This window comes from Bos javanicus, chromosome 4 (assembly GCF_032452875.1).
Source record: "Bos javanicus breed banteng chromosome 4, ARS-OSU_banteng_1.0, whole genome shotgun sequence".
Taxonomy (NCBI): domain Eukaryota; kingdom Metazoa; phylum Chordata; class Mammalia; order Artiodactyla; family Bovidae; genus Bos; species Bos javanicus.
Window position 1 is genome coordinate 50140072 of NC_083871.1, and position 20352 is coordinate 50160423.

The 20352-nt window shown below is 35.3% G+C and overlaps 1 protein-coding gene across 5 annotated transcripts in view; it reads right to left on the bottom strand.

The window, feature by feature from the left end:
• Window positions 1–415: 415 nt before the first annotated feature.
• The window catches only part of PNPLA8 (patatin like phospholipase domain containing 8), a 50559-nt gene continuing 30622 nt past the window's right edge, over window positions 416–20352 (bottom strand). For all 5 annotated transcript variants that reach the window (XM_061414007.1, XM_061414006.1, XM_061414010.1 and 2 more), the window contains 5 exons: window positions 19031–19202; window positions 15239–15296; window positions 12738–12932; window positions 6005–6200; window positions 416–2205 (listed from right to left, as the gene is read on the bottom strand). In XM_061414007.1, the coding sequence (XP_061269991.1) occupies window positions 1931–2205; window positions 6005–6200; window positions 12738–12932; window positions 15239–15296; window positions 19031–19202 (896 nt within the window). In that variant the 3' untranslated portion in view covers window positions 416–1930. The remainder of the gene's footprint in view (window positions 2206–6004; window positions 6201–12737; window positions 12933–15238; window positions 15297–19030; window positions 19203–20352) is intronic.

The following is a 20352-nucleotide window of genomic DNA, read 5'->3' on the forward strand; positions in this document are numbered from 1 at the left end:
TGGTGAGAAAAGCAGAAGCAGCAAGGACAGAGACAGGGACATGGGAACTCTAGTGGTCTCAGTCCTTCAGTCATTAGCAGATTTACTCCAAGTGAAAGGAGAAGGCAGTGGTCAGAAACTGCTGGGCAGGACGCGGGGGTTGTGTCCCCTCAGACTGCATGCTCAGTATTCCTGACTTCCCTGCCTCTCAGAAGGTTCCTTTGTCACCTACCCTCTCCTGGATAAAGTGTGGCATGGGAGAGGGAGAGGTGCAGAGTGTAATTATAACCCCGGCCAGGCTCTCTCCACCGTAGCCTATACACAACTCTGCCCAAGGCACCATTTTTAATAATGGACATCAGCAGCAGCAAGTACAGAAGTGAAATGTTACCAGCACAGCACTGATCACACAAATAAGAACAGATTATCCAAAAAAGACTGAGCTACAATTTTTATTTTCTATATTTTTAAAGTAATTGATGAGTTGGATAATTTGTTACATTTTTTTTTCTGAAACAGAGAATTCTTTGCTTCTATGAAAAGAGCAGATATTTTACCTCTGTAGGACTGAAAATTCATTTTCACATCTCTTCTAATCTTTTGCTTCTACAATTGTAGAATTTTCTTTCCAGTTGCCCTAAGAGTAAATAAAATTTTACAGCTAGCTCTTCCCACTTTCCCAGAATAAAATATCTGAAGCCCAGAGAGGTTATCCACCCTCCTCCAAGTCAAAACAGAAGGACTGTGCATCGCAGCCCAAATTAGCATCCAGACTCTCAGCTCCCCCGGCATCTGTGAACCATGCCTCACTGGCTCTACGCAGCACTGATGCAAAGACACAGTAATGGGTTTAGCTCCAGTTTATGTAGAGAAAGCAAAGGACACTCACCTCTTTTCATTTTCCTTGACAAATCTAAACATGGTAAAGGATTTACATGGCACATAGATAACACAATAAAGATGAATTTGGTTAGCATAAACAATGATGCAAGTTGCTGTATATGTTATTAATCTCTGTGAAGTCTAGATGGTTAAAGGAGTTAAGATAAAACAAGCCTAACATTTTTTTAAAGCATACTGTTGACAGAGCTACAAAGAGATGACAGGCTACATTATAAATAGTAAATAATTTAAAAATGACATCAGCCTTTTAACAGATTATTTCAACAGTTTAGTTTTTGCTAATGATGGGGTATTTCCTCAGTAAATTCAAATAATTAATTTTATATGAGTGAATGATAAGCTAGAGCTAGAAAATTGACACACAGCATTATCTTGAAATTTTAGGGGGGAAAAGTCGTTGACTGGAACTTCACCTATCTTTCGGAACCAAACAACGTTGAAATAAACATATTTGGAATAGAAAACGGTATCTGGCTCTTTCATATTTCAAATGTAAAAGTCCTTTGATAGAGAGAATTTCATTTTTTTTCTGCATCTGTTTAGATCACATGACAATCGTGGGAGGCAATATTTGGATCATAGAATGTAGCTATCAAAAACCTAAGTAATGTTTAAAGTAATGAAGAAGAAATTAGTTTTTCCACATGAAAGAAAATCAATGATTAAATAAATTTAACATGATTATGGTGACTAAAGTAAAAATACCAAGTATAATGTGATAGTTTTCAGTTCTTGTTTGGCACATATATTAATAAATTTTCAAACATCAAACAATACAACATCGATATGTACTAAAACCAACTAGTACAGTAAGATTCCTAAAGCACAGTTAATTATTAACATCATAAAAACCTAATTTCCATATGAATTGTGTAACCAAGTACACTCTCTCTGTACTGTGCAAGCTGGTCCAAACACTGTCTTTTCAGGATTCCCCAGAATTCAAGAGCATTTTGATGATAAATCATGCTGAACCCCACGATTCCTTATTGAATTCTGTGGATCTTCTCAACAGGCATTCAGTTAGGAGACTACACGCACACACTCATCACAATTTTGAAAAGAATGGAAGGCCTTCATACATGTCAGTTTTTAGTTTTATCCAATCATTAATTTTCTGCAGAGTTGTTTTTTCTTGACTTAATATTTTTGCAAGTTTTTTCATTTTTTCTTCATTTCTTTCTATGTACTTCAACCCTTCCAACTGCAGCTGATTCAGCTTTTCATTTCGACTTTCATCTAGAGGTATGTTTTCACACATAACAGGATTAAATCTAAAATAGGTGTCAGGAGGTAATAGACCATCAAGCATTACATGGACTTCTGTTAAAACAAAGAGAGGACAGAGCGAATTAAAAAATCAAGTTATTCTGCAATGATCTAATTTTATTTAAATTACCCTATTTTAGGCAAATCAGAAAGCCTTGCTTATTTTTCACATTCTAGCTAATTAACGGCAGAAGTAAAGAATTCATAATATTGAATATAATTATGAAATGAAATTCAATTCCTGATATATACCATATAATTCTGTTAAATTAGGATCCCAGCTCCAGGACTCTTCTGTTTTCGGTCATACTGTTAGCCACTGCTGAGATGCCTTTTCAACCTTCCTTTTGTTGTTTTTTAATTTCCTGAGATCATCTTTATTAAGGTATAATTTATATACAGTAAGGTTAATAAATTTTACATGTCTAAACTGCCAGGTTTTGACAATGGTATACACTTGTTTGATCACAACCACCATGACACAGAATATTGTCCATCACCCCAAAAGCTTCTTCATGCCTCTTTATGGTTGATTCCTCCCGTATCTTTTGCCTTTTCTAGAATTTCATATAAACACACTTACAAATATATATATAGCTCTTCTGTGTCTGGTTATTGTTTCTACTCAGAAAAATGCTTTTGAAATGCATGTTGCAGTATGGATCAATAATTTCTTCCTTTTTATTGCTAAGTAGTAATTCAGTGTAGGGATATTACACAATTTGTTCTCTCTGGTCTGGGTCTGCTTCTCTTCAGTTTTCAGCTATTAGAAATAATCCTAAATCATTTTGTGGATATATGGTTCTATTTTTCCTGCATAAATACTCATGGATGAAACTGCTTGCTCATATGGTAAAAGTTTAATTATCTTATTAAGAACAACAACACTTTTCCAAATGGTTGCATCATTCTGCATGTCAACCATTAGGATTATCTGAGTCCCACTGTTCTTTATCTTTGCGAAGACTTGTTATTGTTGGTCTTATTTTTAATCATTTTAGAAGGTGTGTACTGGTATCTTGTGGTTTTAATATTCATTTCCCTAATGACTAATAATGGAGAAGGCAATGTCAACCCACTCCAGTACCCTTGCCTGGAAAACCCCATGGATGGAGGAGCCTGGTAGGCTATGGTCCATGGGGTTGCTAAGAGTCGGAGACGACTGAGAGACTTCACTTTCACTTTTCACTTGCATGCATTGGAGAAGGAAATGGCAAACCCCTCCAGTGTTCTTGCCTGGAGAATCCCAGGGATGGAGAAGCCTGGTGGGCTGCTGTCTATGGGGTCGCACAGAGTCAGACATGACTGAAGCGACTTAGCAGCAATGACTACTAATGAAAAATCTTTCATGTACTTATCAGTCCCCTGTATATCTTCTTCAGTGAAGCGTCTGTTCATTTTTTCCCATTGATTTTTTGTTTTGTTTTCATCTCTATATATTCCTTATATGAAATATTGGAAGTATTTTCTATATGTTTTGCATCTGATTGTACATTTGGTTCTGATGATGGACATATTTTACTAATATTTGACTTCAGCAGATAGCTTGTCTCTTATTAAAAGTGTCTTTTGAAGAACAAAATTTATAACTTAATGAAGTCTAATTTATCTATTTTTCCTCTTATGTACTATCAAAGACTCTTTACCTAACCCAACGTCATTAAGATTTTCTCCAGGGTATTTTAGAAGATTTGCAGTTTTAACTCTTATATTTAGATCTATGATCCATTTCAAGTTAGTTTTTATATGTGGTGTCAAGGGTCAAGGTTCAGTTTTTTAAATACAGTTATCTAATTGTCCTGGTACTATTTGTTGAAAAGATTATCCTTTCCCGTTTGAGTTACCTTTGTCAAAAATCTTTTGAGCACACATGTCTGGATCAATTTCTGCATTATTAGGTACCACTGATCTAATGCAAACACCACCCTTGCTTAACTGTAGTTTTACAGCCTCGAAGTCAGAGGGTCTAAGTCCTCTAATTTTGTTCTTTTAGAAAACTGTTTTGGTTACTCTAGGTCCTTTGCATACCCATATGAATTTTACAGTCATCGTGTTAATCTCTACCCCACAGAAAGTCCGTTTTGACTTCTCTAGCAGTTGCATGAAGTCTAAAACCAATCTGTGGTTTGCCAGCATAACAATACTGACATTTTGAATTCATGAGCACAGTTATCAATTACTTAGGCCTGCTTTAATTTCTCTCAGTAATGTTTTGTACTTTTTACCATCAGGTCTTGCATATAACTTTCAAAGGCAACTGCTGTTTTTATACATCAATAACCATCTAATACCAGCAATTACAAGTTTCACTCTAATTCTTCATTAACTAGAGTGTATGTGCACAAAGGCAGTATATTTCATATTTCTTAAACATTTCAAGTGAGCCAATAATGTGGTTTGCACAAGGTATACATAAAAGTATCATGAGACTGGGTAATCAAAGCTATCTTTTTCTAAGAAGACTGCTTATGGTAAGAATATTTATTGATTTCATAACAAAATTGTAGATAGTGAAAAATTCAGAATGTCACTTTTTCTTGGGTTCAAAGTGAAAGTGAAGTTGCTCAGTTGTGTCCGACTCTTTGCGACCCCATGGGCTGTAGCCTACCAGGTTCCTCCATCCATGGGATTTTCCAGGCAAGAATATTGGAGTGGGGTGCCCCTTCCTTCTCCAGGAGATCTTCCTGTCCCAGTGATTGAACCCAGGTCTCCCGCATTGTAGGCAGACGCTTTACCGTCTGAGCCACCAGGGAAGTTTCTTGGGTTATCATTTAATAAATAAACGTTCTTAGTGGGAAGTTTAAGATGCTCGTATAGGCTGATGACTCAGTCAGGAATAAGATAACAGAGAGAGAATAAGATTCAGAAGCAAGGGGCTGTTAAGTGGGAACAATTCTTTTTTACAAATTTAATAACAGATTTCATGTAGGACTTAAAAATAATATAGTAAAATAAGAAGCTCTAGACCTCAAAGGCCAAAATTAGAAAGTCAACAAATACTGACTGCCTACTATGTGCCAGGCATTGTAGTCAACACAGTTAGCTGGGTAAGTTTCTGCTTACATTCTGGTGGGATACAGAGATTAGAAAGTGAACAGAAAAGGGCTCTCAGGGAAAGTGACGTCTGAGCAGAGACCAGAATGAGGTTAAGGGAGGGACTCGAGCACATACTGATATGTGGGTAAGGCCTTACAAACAGAAGACAGATATCTGAGGCAGGGCCTTCTTAGGAAGTTGAGGAACAGCAAGAATTCAAGTGTAGCTGGACACACTTTACAGAGGGGACACAGCTTGAGAGAAGGGGAAGAGATGCATTCAAAGGCTAGGTCTTCCAAGGCCTGGTGAATTTCAGTTAATGAGGCTTTGGGGTTTTGTTCTAAGTGTGATGAGAAGCCTAGAGGGTTTGGAACCAGATAAAGACATGATGCAATTTACATTTTAAAGGATCACTTGGGCTTTATTACGAAGGCTAGATTACAGGGGCAGCCAGAGTGGAAGTAAGGACTTATTCTGATTTGCCTCCATGTTATTAAATAATCCAGAAGTACTCTGATTCTCTCCGTGTTATCCTGTGTTTATCTGAACCAACCTCTTTTTTCTTTTTCTTAAGAGTCTCCAACCAAGCTACTTCTCCAACTGTAAGGAGGCAAAGGTACCACTAGCTCCCACACAGAAGCTGCTACTGTAGAAATGAGTGAGGAGAAAGAGAAATGACAAAGACCTGCTCCCATGTGCTTCCTAAGCCTGCAATACAGACATAACAATGTACTTTTTGCAGTGAGCATCAGCACAGTCTACCAAAAACCGAATTCTAAAGGCAAAGTACATTAAGACAGCAAACAAACAGACTAACCTTCTGTGTCTGTAGCGCTGTTGATGACGTTGGACAGTTTGGTTTTTAGGCTCGTGTACGTCACGTTGTTTCTCACATCACTCTCGTAACGCCCAGTGCCCAGGGATACTATACACTCTAAGGGGACGTCTGGCCAAAGACATTTACACTCGTGCATTGCTAATGCGGAAGGGTTATTCAGGAGCAAACCTCCATCCTGCAAAATGTAAGTCAAACAAATATAGGAAGTAAATTTGAAGTGAAATTCTTTTTTACAAACGTGAAAACAAATTACATTTTCCACAGTTTGAAATTTACTCAATTAGGAAAACTGAACTATGTAATAAATTTAACAAATGATTTAAAAACAAGAGATTCCTTTAAAGTGAATTTATTTTATAAACTACAGCTACAAAAGAAGTCATATGAAAATTCACTGGCTCCACTGGCTTTATTAAACTTTCCTTTACTATTACGGAGGTTCTTTTTGAACTTTGGATTGCTCTGAATATTTTGTTCAAAATTACTCAAATGAACAGAATTACTTTTAAAGGTTTTTATTCTTGTTTAGTGGTTAATAGAGTCTATATAAAATCTAGCAAAAGAATTGTGGTTTTACCAAATAAATAAAGACCAGATCTTTCACAAATCCAATAAAACCAAATTGATTAAAGCAATTTAAGTTGAAATTTTATTAACAATACAATTTCAAAGTATCAATTTCATTTACTGCAGATATAACCTAAACAAAGTAGGCAAGCTTTATATTTCTAAGCATTATCAATAATCTACATTATTTTGAAGAATCCACAAGGAAAGAAAATAATTTTCTAAAAGTTTATAGCTGTTCAAAATTGAGTAGATATATCATGTGAGGTTTGCCAGGAATGGGATAAAACGAATGATGCCCATACCATACTCCACTTCTAATTCAGCAGAAAGCTATTTCTTTCATTAAATTATTTTTATCTTCAATTCTATATTTATACTCTGCAACTTCTAATCATTTGGCTATTTTAGATGAAACATTTCATTATCATAAAAACTATAAAGAAGGATAGTTCCATTGGACATGAAACAACAGACTGCTTTCAAATTGGGAAAGGAGTATGTCAAGGTTGTAATTGTTACCCTGCTTATTTAACTTATATGCAGAGCACATCACGTGAAATGCTGGGCTGTATGAAGCACAAGCTAGAATCAAGATTGCCAGGAGAAAAAACAATAACCTCAGATACACAGATGATACCACCCTTATGGAATAAAACAAAGAAAAACTAAAGAGCCTCCTGATGAAAATGAAAGAGGAGAGTAAAAAAGTTGCCTTAAAACTCAACATTCAGAAAACTAAGATCATGGCATCATGATCCCATCATTTCCTGGCAAACAGATGGGGAAACAATGGAAACAGGGAGTTTATTTTTTGGGGCTCCAAAATCACCACACATGGTGACTGCAGACATGAAATTAAAAGACACTTGCTTCTTGGAAGAAAAGCCGTGACCAACCTAGACTGCATATTAAGAAGCAGAGACATTACTTTGCCAACAAAGGTCCATCTAGTCAAAACTATGGTCTTTCTAGTAGTCATGTATGGATGTGAGAGAGGGACTATAAAGAAAGCTGAGCGCCAAAAAACTGATTCTTTTGAACTGTGGTGTTGGAGAAGACTCTTGAGAGTCCCTTGGACTGCAGGGAGATCAAACCAGTCAATCCTAAAGGAAATCAGTTCTGAATATTCACTGGAAGGACTGATGCTGAAACTCCAATACTTTGGCCACCTGATGAGAAGAACTGACCCACTGGAAAAGACCGATGCTGGGAAAGATTGAAAGTAGAAGGAGAAGGGGATGACAGAGGATGAGATGGTTGGATGGCACCACTGACTTAATGGACGTGAGTTTGAGCAAGCTCTGGGAGTTGGTGATGGACAGGGAAGCCTGGTGTGCTGCAGTCCAAGGGGTTACAAAGAGTCAGACATGACTGAGTGACTGAACTGATAAAGAAGGATTAAGAAAAGAGAAAAAGGGGAGAAAAGAAGGGCAAACAAGGTTTAGCAAGAAGAGATAATAATAAAATTAATCCCCCATCAAAAGTTGCCAAGTTTTAGATGGTTTTAATAGCTTGCTTCAAAATTAAAATTTCTGTTCCTTAAACTTTACCTGATTTCCATCCAAAATAGTGCAGAAGCTGATATTTTTGGTATTCACTTCAGCCCAGTGGCAAGGCATACCACCCCTTAAGCCATTTACAGAGTTACTAGCCCACCCTTGTTAGATGAGAGCCTACTCATGTTAGATGCCTTTTCTATCGGCAAGTCATTAGGCTAATGTAATGTTTATGGCATCTCCTGAAGCCTTTCCACCCACAGTATTCATATACTCACATTTACTTATTTATTGTGTACTTCATGTTTATCAGCCACTGCTTATTCTAAGCGCTGAGGTAAAACAGACTTGAAAAATAAACTTGTTAAGTAAATTGATACTTATCTTTTAGAGGTACACAGGATTGTGTTTTAACTGTATTACATCATGCATGTGCTTCTTAAAAAGCCTAATATCTGGATACTTTTTACTGCTTTTAATGTATATTTAATCATTTCACATCATAAATCAGAATTTATACTGGAAAATAACCGATGGACCATACAAATGAATGTCTCTTAATCAACTCATGTTTAGTTTTTTTTGTTTTTTTTTTTAATTTTGGCCATGCAGCAAAGCTTAGGGGATCTCAGTTCCCTGACAAGGGACTGAACCTGGGTGATGGCAGTAAAATGCCAAATCTTAACTACCAGCAAACTCCCTAACAGGGTGTTTAAAAATTTGTCTTTTATTATGAAAAAAAATATATAACATGAATTTGGTCCTTTTAAGCATTTTTAAGGTTACAATTCAGTGGCATCAGTAACACTCAGAATGTTTTCCAAAACATTTTTATTACACCAAATAGGATCTGCAACCATTAAGCAAGGATTCCCCGTCCTCTCCATCCTATTTCTATCCTAATCAACTATTCATTCTTTATATGTAAACTCAAAAGACTTCTTTGTAAAGCCAATCCTGACAAAATAAATCACATTTTTTATACTACTTCTTAACTCTGTATATATTTTTATTATAGAATTTATCATCTCATGCTATAACTGTTTATCTTCTAGTTTTGAGTTATTTGATGATAAGATCCAGGAAACACAAACAATATATCAGCAATTATTAAAAACCTTCATATTCTTTATGATTAACATAATGTCTGGCACCCAGTAAGCACTCTCAACATTTTGTCTAGTTAAAATGAATACTGTTAGCTGGGGCCCTGCACAGGCATAATTTAGCACAGAAAATGCTAGGCAGGCTCTTTCTGCTTAAAACATCCTTTACTTGGAAGGTTTATATGAAATATCATAATTTGTTTTAGGTTAATGTATTCTGAGTTCTGAACCCAACGTTTTAAAATGTAAATAAGGACTAAAAGAAATAATATATTAGAATCTGCAGAAAAACCTTTAGTGCAAACTAATTTATCAGGATCTTTCCCCAAAGACAGTGAAAAAATGATTTAATTTTGGAGGAGGAGGTGGAAAGAGAGAAGCGATATGCATATGATCAACTTCATTAAACTGTACACATAAAATATGTGTAGCTGTTAGAAAGAGAGAAGGGATAATTTTGTAAAAAGTAATTATTTCAAGATAAATATGATGCTACTTGGGTTGGGGAGACAAATAATACATTAGAAGCTATTCAAGAAGAATTCTTCCTACTTTATAGTTTCCCAGGACATCTAATAAACCTCGCAATACTGTAATAACATTCATCTCTTTACAAAGACAAATGAAATCTACCCATCCACCAACTTGTGCTTCAGTGTTGGTCACTCAGTTGTGCCTGACTCTTTGCAACCCCATGGACTATGGGAAAAGCCTGCCAGACTTCTCTGCCTATAGAATTTTCCAGGCAGGAATACTGGAATGGGTTGCCATACCTTTTTCCTGGGGATCTTCCCAACTCAGGGATCGAACCCATGTCTTCTGCATTGCAGGCAGATTCTTTATAGTCTGAGCCACTACGGAAGTCCCATAATTTATAATTTATACTTTACCTGATTATAAAAAGGATATGAACTTACATTAAAACATATGTCAGACATGACAGTTAAAAAGACATGACAGTCTCATTTTAAAAATGAGACTAGAAATACTGAATATAATCATTCTAAGAGCTAAGGAGAAGAGGATTGTAATAAATAGTGAGTTATAGTTCTGGCAACTTTTAAAGAGTAGGAAGGGAACTTTGCTTGAATGTTTTCTTTGTTTAAGCACTTAAGATCATTCATATCTTAGAATACTCTAATCAGCCTTACATGGTGTCTTTGGAAGAGAAAAATATGCCATTTCTTCAAGTATACAGAAAGAAATATGGAATAAGGAAAATATTTGCTCAAATATGGTTTGCTTAGATTCTAGATTCTATCAGAATATTCTTAAGTTAGATGTGCTAATCTTTCTGGAATCAAGTCATTGATTTACATGAAAGTATATTCTCTGCATTATTTTTAAATTTTTTACAATTGAAGAACAGTTGATTTACAATATCATGTTAGTTTCAGGTGTGATGGAGGTGGTGGTGGTGTAATCGTTGTGTCTGCACAGCAATTCTTTTATATATATATATATATATGTTTACGAAACTAAGTATTTTCTTCTTCAGATTCTTTTCCCTCAGAGGTCATTACAAAATATTGAGCATATTTCTCTGCATAGTTACATGCTTTAAATAAAATTTATATAAATTATTTTAATCTGTAGACCAGCCTAAGTTCAAAGATTAAGGTCATCAAAATAAAAATTGGTTTGCATGGAAAGGAATATCACTAATCTGAAATGGAAAAAGAATTGCTGAATTATTTTAGTTTATGATTTGCATTCTATAGGACTAAATTAAATCTTAGAACTACTTCCTCTTAGATAAAGCATAAAGAGCAAACGAGAGAACTTCTTTTGGAGTCTGGGAATGTAGGGTCCTGAAACTTTCACTAGTATTTGGCATAACTGCAATTTTGTAGCATGACAAGTCTTCAAGTTGTAAGCTATAAACATTAACTATTACATTTCCGAATAAATTGTTATTTCTCCATTTATGACATGGTGAAAACACTATGGAATATGAAGAAGTCATTGTTACAAATGGCAACATATATATTAAAATCCAATTTTTATTTTGATCAGTAAATCTCGAAATAAAATGTCAGAACAAAGCTCTACAGCTAGCACTTTCTGCCCTGAGGGGGAGGAATAAAGCGAAGGAAAGCGAGAATGGGAAGTGCCTTACATAACTCTGCAATGACTGAGCTGACCAAGTAGGAAACAGTCTGCACTGACTCCAGAGACCAAAGGAACCGATTTTAATCTCTTAATTACCAAGATTATAATATTACTTCTGGTAAGACAGAAAGAAAATGAGATAGCTGAATGTAACACTTATAATATATCTAAGCTGGTACATAAAGTTATAGAAGATGAATTTGATAACAATGTTTTAGATATTATAACATTAACACATATATAGATGCTATGCATTTATATAAAAACTATGAGTTTTTGAACAATATCTAAAATTTATTATCAAAATAAGTTTTCTTCTCAACTATATCTAAATACTGAGCCAGGCAGGAAAGTTAAGGTTATCGATTCCATCAAGGAATTTTAAGTGTAGTAGCATATAACAAACTAAGCATACATTGAAGTGAAGTGGCTCAGTCATGTCCGACTCTTTAAGCATACATTAAAACCTATATTTTGGAAGTTATCAGCTCAAAACCTTTGTTGACTTTTTTATCACTGAGTATAAACTATGAGTTAAGATTTTCATAAATAGTGGGAAAACTTGACAGGGAAAATAATTTATGATAAAAGTCTCTGTCAAAGAAAAAGAATATATCATTCAACATTATAGAACAATGTTCAGCTTAACAGATCACTTATCCATAAATTTTAAAATAGTATAATTATAGACAGCACCCTAACTCCATCAATTAACAGCTGCAACCCTAGTCTGGTCACTTAATTTTTCTTAAGTTTTCAATTTCTCATTTGCAAAATGGACATCACTCTATCTGCATCCTAAGCTGCTGCTGCTGGTAAGTCGCTTCAGTCGTGTCCGACTCTGTGCGACCCCATAGACAGGAGCCCACCAGGCTTCCCTGTCCCTGGGATTCTCCAGGCAAGAACACTGGAGTGGGTTGCCATTTCCTTCTCCAGCATCATAAGCAGTCATAATTAAATGAGGAAATGCGTACAAAGGACATTATAGGTGTCTAGCACCTAACTAACCTACTGAATGTTTAGTATTACTATTTTATTACATCTCCTTCCAAATACATCCACCAAAACTGTTAACAGACTGCATTCTGCATTTTTCGGGACTGTTTCACTTTTAATTTTTATCACATCTGGAAAGCCAGTCACACATACTACTTCATTTTTCCATCAAATTAAAATTATTGTAAATGGTCATGAATCTCATTTCAGAAGATACAAACGCATCTTTCCTAAAATACACTCTCAAACCAGAGAGTATTGTTAATTTAAGAAAAACAAACAGCTAAAAATATCCTATTTTATTGCACACACATCTTTTGCCACATGGAGACATGAGGAGAGTTTCCCTGATGCATCCCTCTAAGTTCAGTTGTAAGTGCCAACTCTTCAGTCATGTCAAGTTTTAGAAGACAAGCCACACAGTCAACTTACTTGATGGAGATCATTTCCTAACGCATATTCTGCAAAGTAGCCCGGAGCAGCGGATGAGGCTCTGATGGCCTGCCACATTTTATACTGACAGCCTCCCAAATAGTGAGAGTTGATTCCAGGAAAATGTCCATAGTTTCTGAACACAAAGGCTTTTGGCGTTATCCCTCTGTTCACTATGGTACTTACTGCAGCGACCTAGTCGATTAAAAAGTGGACAATACGCATTGTAAGCAGCAATATTTGGGACTGTAAAAATTAAATATTTAGTGGTATGAATGAACATTGTACAACTGTACCTATCAAGGTAAAGTGTATAACATAACCCTAATGTTAACAGAAACAGATCCTTTTAAACAGGTTTTGTTTTTGTTTTTTTTTAATGGAAAAACAGTAACAAGGGCTGGGACAATTTTGAGAAATGCATTATGAGAGAACAGTAATAAAAGATATTCTTTGACTGCGTGATTTGATTAGCTACTTAAAAAGAGATTCAAGAAGGCATAAATTTGCAGACCTTTATATGATACTGCAGTAGTAGCAACAAACAAAAACTAAAGATGAATAATACACTAATTTCCTATCACTTATAAATCAATCTTTGTTCCTGTGCTCTTTGAAAGCATTATGACTTTAGTAACTGAAACTCTAACACAATAAACTAATTCTCTAGGCTTTTTGATCATAGTAACTGGTGGCTGGGTTTTTTTTTTTTTTTTTAATTAAAAACACTAATCTTTATCACCTAGGGTCTCAGATTTTATCAGTATCAGTTGAATTTATATAAAATGTGATGTATCTATTAATGACCTGCTATATGAACTTTAAGAAGCTGAATGGTACTGGTGAGGCCTAAGTTATTAGGGTTCTATGCCAAGTCCTGCAAGAGGCCTGTGTGCTTTGCTATTTTATAAACCAAAAGTCACATTCCAAGTTCCTGTGAGTGACCTAAGTGTGTCTGTAGGCCACTATGGATAAGAGTTGGCCATATACTAAAATCTAGAGTCTTTCCATTAACTGGTATACAGGCAGGCTCAATTACGAAAGGTGTGGGTGGTTGCCTCATTTATCAGGAGTGAATTACTTTTTGAGGTGGCTGCAGTTCCCTCACACCCACTCTTTTTTTTCTTTTTTAAAGTCTGGCAAGGCTCACATTTTAAGAACAAACAAGAAGCCCTGAAGACACAAGAGAACAAACAAGGGGTGTAGCATTCATCCCTGGGTCCTTTCCAACGAGCTACTGCATCTCATCATCAAGGCCTCACATGGTCTGAAGGAGCTATCCCTCTAACCTCATTGCACACGCTGCCCTTGGATCCCTAGGGTCCAATCTCTAGGGCCTGCATTTCTGGAAGGCTCCTCTTGTATAGACTGTTCCCTTTGCCAGGACTGCTCATCAGCCCTTACACTGAAACCTCAAAGTACATTTCCTTACAGCAGTCTTCCCTCATGTCCTTGGTAAATACATGATTTCAGAGAACTGTTTTTGTGTTCCAAAGCACTTATTTCAGGAAAACTGCATCTCATTTGTGTGATCATTTGACTAATGCTTACTTTGCCCTACTGGACTGTAAACTCCATGTTGGCATTTACTCACTAATGTATCCAAAGTCCCCAGCACAGTGCTGACACATGGGGTACATAATTAATATCTAAAGAATGAACGAAAATATGTGTAAGCGGGAGTGAAAGAGCAATAGAGAGAGTTGTATCTGATTTTTCATGGTTACAGCTTGTTATTCAAGAATAAATACAAGCTGCACAGGATTCCTAGGTACATAAACCCTTATTCCTTAATCAAATAATGAGTCTTAATACAGGACACAGAACTCAAGCAATACTCAGATCACAAAATAAATAAAAAGAGGAGCCATACCAAGACACATTCTAGTAACACTGACATTTTTAAAGGTTGGAATTCCATTTGTATATTAACCTAATATATACTCACGAGGCACATGAAGTTTCTTTAAAAAAATCTATGGGGGGAAATGCCACAGTTTCCCTTAAATCCCTAGATTAGATTAACCCTATAATAATTCTTTATCTTTAGTCCCAGTCTTTCACGTTCTTAAATTTTTGTTTTATTTTACTTGATACAGAAAAGCTCCATCATTCACATTCTGTATCTTCATAAAATGACCCAATATATAAGGAATCAATATAATCTATTAACAGCAGTTCCTAAGAAAACTTTTCCCTTAATGAAGGGCCTTCATAATATTCTATTCACCTGACCTTCAATTGCATATAGGTGTTATATATAAGTGAAGTTGCTCAGTCATGTCCAACTCTTTGTGACCCCATGGACTGTAGCCTACCAGGCTCCTCTGTCCATGGGATTTTCCAGGCAAGAGTACTGGAGTGGGTTGCCATTTCCTTCTCCAGGGGATCTTCCCAACCCAGGGATCGAACCCGGGTCTCCCGCATTGTAGACAGACACTTTACCGTCTGAGCCACCAGGGAAGCCCATAGGTGTTATATTTAAGAGACTCTAAACTTACCTTAGGACACTTGGGGTTTCTTGCTGTTTCAATCATTAGTGAAGATCCCATCCTGTCCCTTTATTAAAGGAGAAGAATTAAATTATATCAAAATGATTTATTTCCCAATATCAGGGAACATACACTATGCAGTTCCTGTTATGTGGGACAAAAAGAAAAATCTCCTCTAGGAAGCTTACAATCCAACTAATGCACATAAAACAATACATAGCTACCTATTAACCTCCAATTCAAACTACAAGTATCTGCAATTCTGCAGGAGGTTGTGTGTCTGTGGGGAGGGGTCAATACAGGCTTTCTTATTTAGGAAAGATGGATGGAGGTATAGCTTGACAAGGACACCACTGATGGCAAGAAAACACATTAAAAGCCAGAACATACACAGAGTAAAGGCACAGAGGCAGAACAAATTTGTTGTTTTCAGGGTCCTCCTGATAGGATAAAGGAACTGTGCTGAAATAAGAGTGCTGAACTATGACAGGCTATATACAGAACAGTCTAAAAACCACATCAAGACATTCAGATTTCAAACCTGTTTTAGCAATACAGAGCCTATGCCACCCCCCAAAAATGCTTTTTAAACCATCTGAACTGACATTTGAATTACTGCAACATTATAGGAATTACCCTTGGGCAGCAATTTTCACAACTCCATTACAAGGAAATTTTATTCAGTGCTGATTTTTTTTTCCAGACTTAAAAATTATGTATTTTTCCCCTGTACTAAATATAAAGAATTTTTTTTTTTTTTCAACTTGCCTCAATAAGGAAAAATGCCTTTCTAACAACATTTTTTTCAAACAGTACTTACATTTCTCAACTAGATTATTAGTGAATTTCACATATTTACAAATTAGGTAGCAATATACCCTTTATTCGGAGAAGGCAATGGCACCCCACTCCAGTACTCTTGCCTGGAAAATCCCATGGATGGAGGAGCCTGGTAGGCTGCAGTCCATGGGGTCGCTAAGAGTGGGACATGACTGAGCGACTTCACTTTCACTTTTCACATTCATGCACTGGAGCAGGAAATGGCAACCCACTCCAGTGTTCTTGCCTGGAGAATCCCAGGGACAGGGGAGCCTGGTGGGCTGCCATCTATGGGGTCGCACAGAGTCAGACACGACTGAAGTGACTCAGAAGCAGCAGCAGCATACCCTTATTATCTTTTATAAACACAATGTAAAATGCTTTCTATAAAGGACAAGATCTTTGTCTTCCCCAACCAGATCTGCATGTTTCTTCTGCATGAAGATCAAGGCAATTTTGTTCTCCTAAGTGTCTTTCACTTTATCTTCTCATAGAAATCTTCTGTAAAATTGGGACAGAGATCCTGGGAGTATGCTACTTTCACACTTTAAGCAAAGGTCACATTTATTTTTTTGTTTAAGGCTTAATTTTATAAAGAGCTAAAATGTTTTAGTGAATTGTTATGAATATAAATTTGAAGAGAAAATCGAAACATTAATTGTTTATTTTGGAGAAATGTTAAAATAAAATAAAACATTCCCAGATTCTACTGATGTTGTAATTAAAAAGTGTTCGTTAAGTAACACAAAATCATTATCCCAGGGAAAAAAGAATATAAATATGTTCTCAATAAACAATGAGAGGGAAAAAAAAATGACTCAAAAGGCCAGGGAATGGACATGGTAGAGCATTAACAGCAAGGCCTTCACTGAATTTTCCAATCTTCTCTTTCTCATTTCCATACACTTGTATGCAGTCCCTTTCCACACAGATCCTGGGTGTGAGTGCTTTTGGTCAACAGGGCATCAGCAAATATGTCATTAAACTAAGGTTTGGTGAGTCCTCATGCTCTGTGCTTGCCCTGATGGAATTCTGAGACTGCCACAGTGGGATAAAGCCCAGGATGAGGAAGACCAGCTGTCCCGGCCATCTCAGCTGAGCTGCCCACTGGCTGCCAGCAGCCATGAGTGAGTTTAAACCACAGAATCATCAGACTTAATCATGACCTAAAAAAACAAATTTAAACTTTAGGACTAGAAAATAATATAAAGATTTGCCTGATTTCGAGGTAGAAAACATTTTCTAAATATCAAAGTTCCAAATTAAAGGAAAAGATCTGACTACATGAAAATTTTAAGCTCACATTAAAAAATACTGTTAATTAAAAAGCACATTTTCAACATATCAACAAATGATTAGTACATTTATAATATAGTGCACAAAGCCCCAGTAGGAAAATGAGCAAGTACTACACTCTTGAAATCTGCACACTAAAAAGAAATTTTGAAAAAATGTTCAAATTTATCAATAACCAACGTGATGCCAACTGGAAATAGCAGTTTAAAAACCTCTAAAACTGACTAAGTTTTAAAAATTAGAATGCTTGGTGTTAAGTATTTCATGAAATGCAAACACAAATTGATTCTGGTGGCTAAGCTGGGACAACTGATTTAAAGATCAATTCAGGTATACACATATATCTATCTTTAAAAGATTCTTAAAACATGTAAACTCTCTGACCCAAAAAATTTCACCGAAGAAGTTTATCTTAAAATCATAACCAGAGATTTAAGTAGAGATGCAGGGTATCCACCAAAACTTTATTTTAGATGCAAAAATATCTGAAATATCCTCTTTTTTTCACTAGGAAATATGTTAAAAAACAGTACATCCATAAAATGGACTGTGAACAATCATTAAAACATGTCTCAAAAAATATCTAATGACACAGGAAACCAATAAAAATAAAATACTAAGTGAAAATGCACATGCATTATCATCCCAATTTTATAAATGGTATGAATACAAATGCATACTCACAACCTCACACACACATACACTTATTTATCTCTAAGAAATTCTAGAAAAATGTACATCACCATGTTAATAGTGATTTTAGTCTCTGCAGAACTATACATTTTCACTATTTTCTTTATATATTTTTGATTTCATATTTAATAATTACTTCAGAAAAATATCAGTATTGACCAAATAATTATGCCTCTTATAAACTGACCTACTGATATATTCTGAAGTGTGGGCAGAAATGTAAACTTTCCTACAACAGCACTATTCATAATTACAAAAAAATCAGAAACATAAAACATAAAATCATAAATCTTAACAATAGGTTAAGAAAATATGGCATCACCCTGCAGAATGCAGCCGAGTCTTTTTAAAAATATGTCAAGGGATTTTAATAAAGTTGAAAAAAGGGAAAAAGATAGAAAATTGTAATTACAATATAACTTCCACCATATAAAATATATATGAAAATATGTATCATCTAGGGGAAAAAATTAGAAAATATAAGGTCCTTGGCTCTGAATATAAGACTGTGGGTGATTTTAAGTTTCTACTTTATGCTTATATTTTTAAAGTGAGTATAATGGCTTTATAGTATTTTGGGGAAAATGTTTAAAAATTATTAAATCTTTTAGAACAATATCTGTTAATGACTTGAGAAAGGCTAATACTACTATGCCTTTTTAAATAAGGCTGGTGAGCACCTGTGGATTCTGGTACCCTGAGAGTTCCTGGAACCAATATCCTGCAGATGCCTAGGGGAAACTGTTTGTGAAGGAGAAACAACAGGAGGCAAACGTGTCCTACACACAATGTTGTCGCAACTTTTAAAAAGGTGACTGCAATTTTTACATACCAATCTCACACATGTGAGCCCAAAAAAGCAGTAAATAGAATACACTTCACCAAAATATTAACAGTGGTTATTTCTAATGAAGGAGATCAACAATTGAGTATTTACATTTTTCTGCTTTGTTTAAATACAAGACATTTTTTAAAAGAATAAATACAACTTACTTCAGAATGTTTTCCCATGTTTGACTGTCATAAAATGCATGGCTCCAACTCATTTTGACTGTTCCAACAATGACATTTTGTGAAAACACATCTGATCCTAATTTTCGATAAAGTTCCTCACATTCATCCAGGGGCATATGAAACAATCCCAACATGAAGGCTAATATAGCACCTGAAAGAAAGAATCTTTAGTTTTTATCAGCACGACCATTATAGTACTTATAAGACCTTCTGAGTCACAGACCTGGTTAAAATTATAGCTTTCATACTTTTTGACTGTATCACTTGAGACAAACCTCTTAACCTCCCAGAGCTCTCATCTTGTTCATCTATAAAATAAGGAAAATTACAATAACTAAAATTTATACATTATTGTAACACTGGGATAACACATGTAAATGGAATTACCAGGCCTCAATGAAGATTCAACAAATACTAACCACTGATGATAATTTTAAAATATATACAAAAGTGTTATTTTACATTAAATAACATATAATTAAGATACTGTGGTAGGTAATGTCCTTTCTAATCTTAATTCCTTAGTTTTAATCACAGAATACAGTATATTTGACAACTTATCAATTCATTAATATAATTACACCTTCACGTTGGTCCCAGGAACTCACATAACAAAGAAATTAGGTCTCTGGGATGTCTTTTTAAACAGCTGATTTAATACCCTAGCTGCAACTGATATCACACACTGCCATCTAGTGTACCGAACTGGCATAACCCTGAACTAAGGAGGAAAAGGGGCGAAGAATGCTTTGGGGGATACAGAGAGGGTGGGAGGGGCAAAGATCTGTATGGCATTGCTGCTTACAAAAAGAAACAAAAACAGTAAATCATTATTATAATGCATTTTAAATATTGTATGTATTTTTTAAGTCTTATTCTAGTAAAAGAAGTCTTCAGCTTGTTTTAAAATTCACTGTATGCTATAACTATGTAACAAATTGTTATTTATCAAGTTTCAGAAAATGTTTACACTAGAAATAACTTGCCCCCAAAATTAAGTTGCTTATAAGGAAAGCTACTATAAAGATAAAGATATTTTTTAAAAAATTGAATTTTATTGTACAGGTAGAAAAAAAGAACAACAGGGATGTTAACCTTAAATTAAATATGTATTTTTAACTTTATAAAAACTATATGTGCAAACAAAAGTTTCACATTAGAATATACAAAATGAAAAAGAAAGGAAAATTATGAGTACTGTAAGTTAAGGTTAACATAATCAAGAAGACACAGTGGAAAAGATACACTGCTAAGTGCAGAAATGCGCCTATCACACAAGATACTCTACTCCATGGATGAAT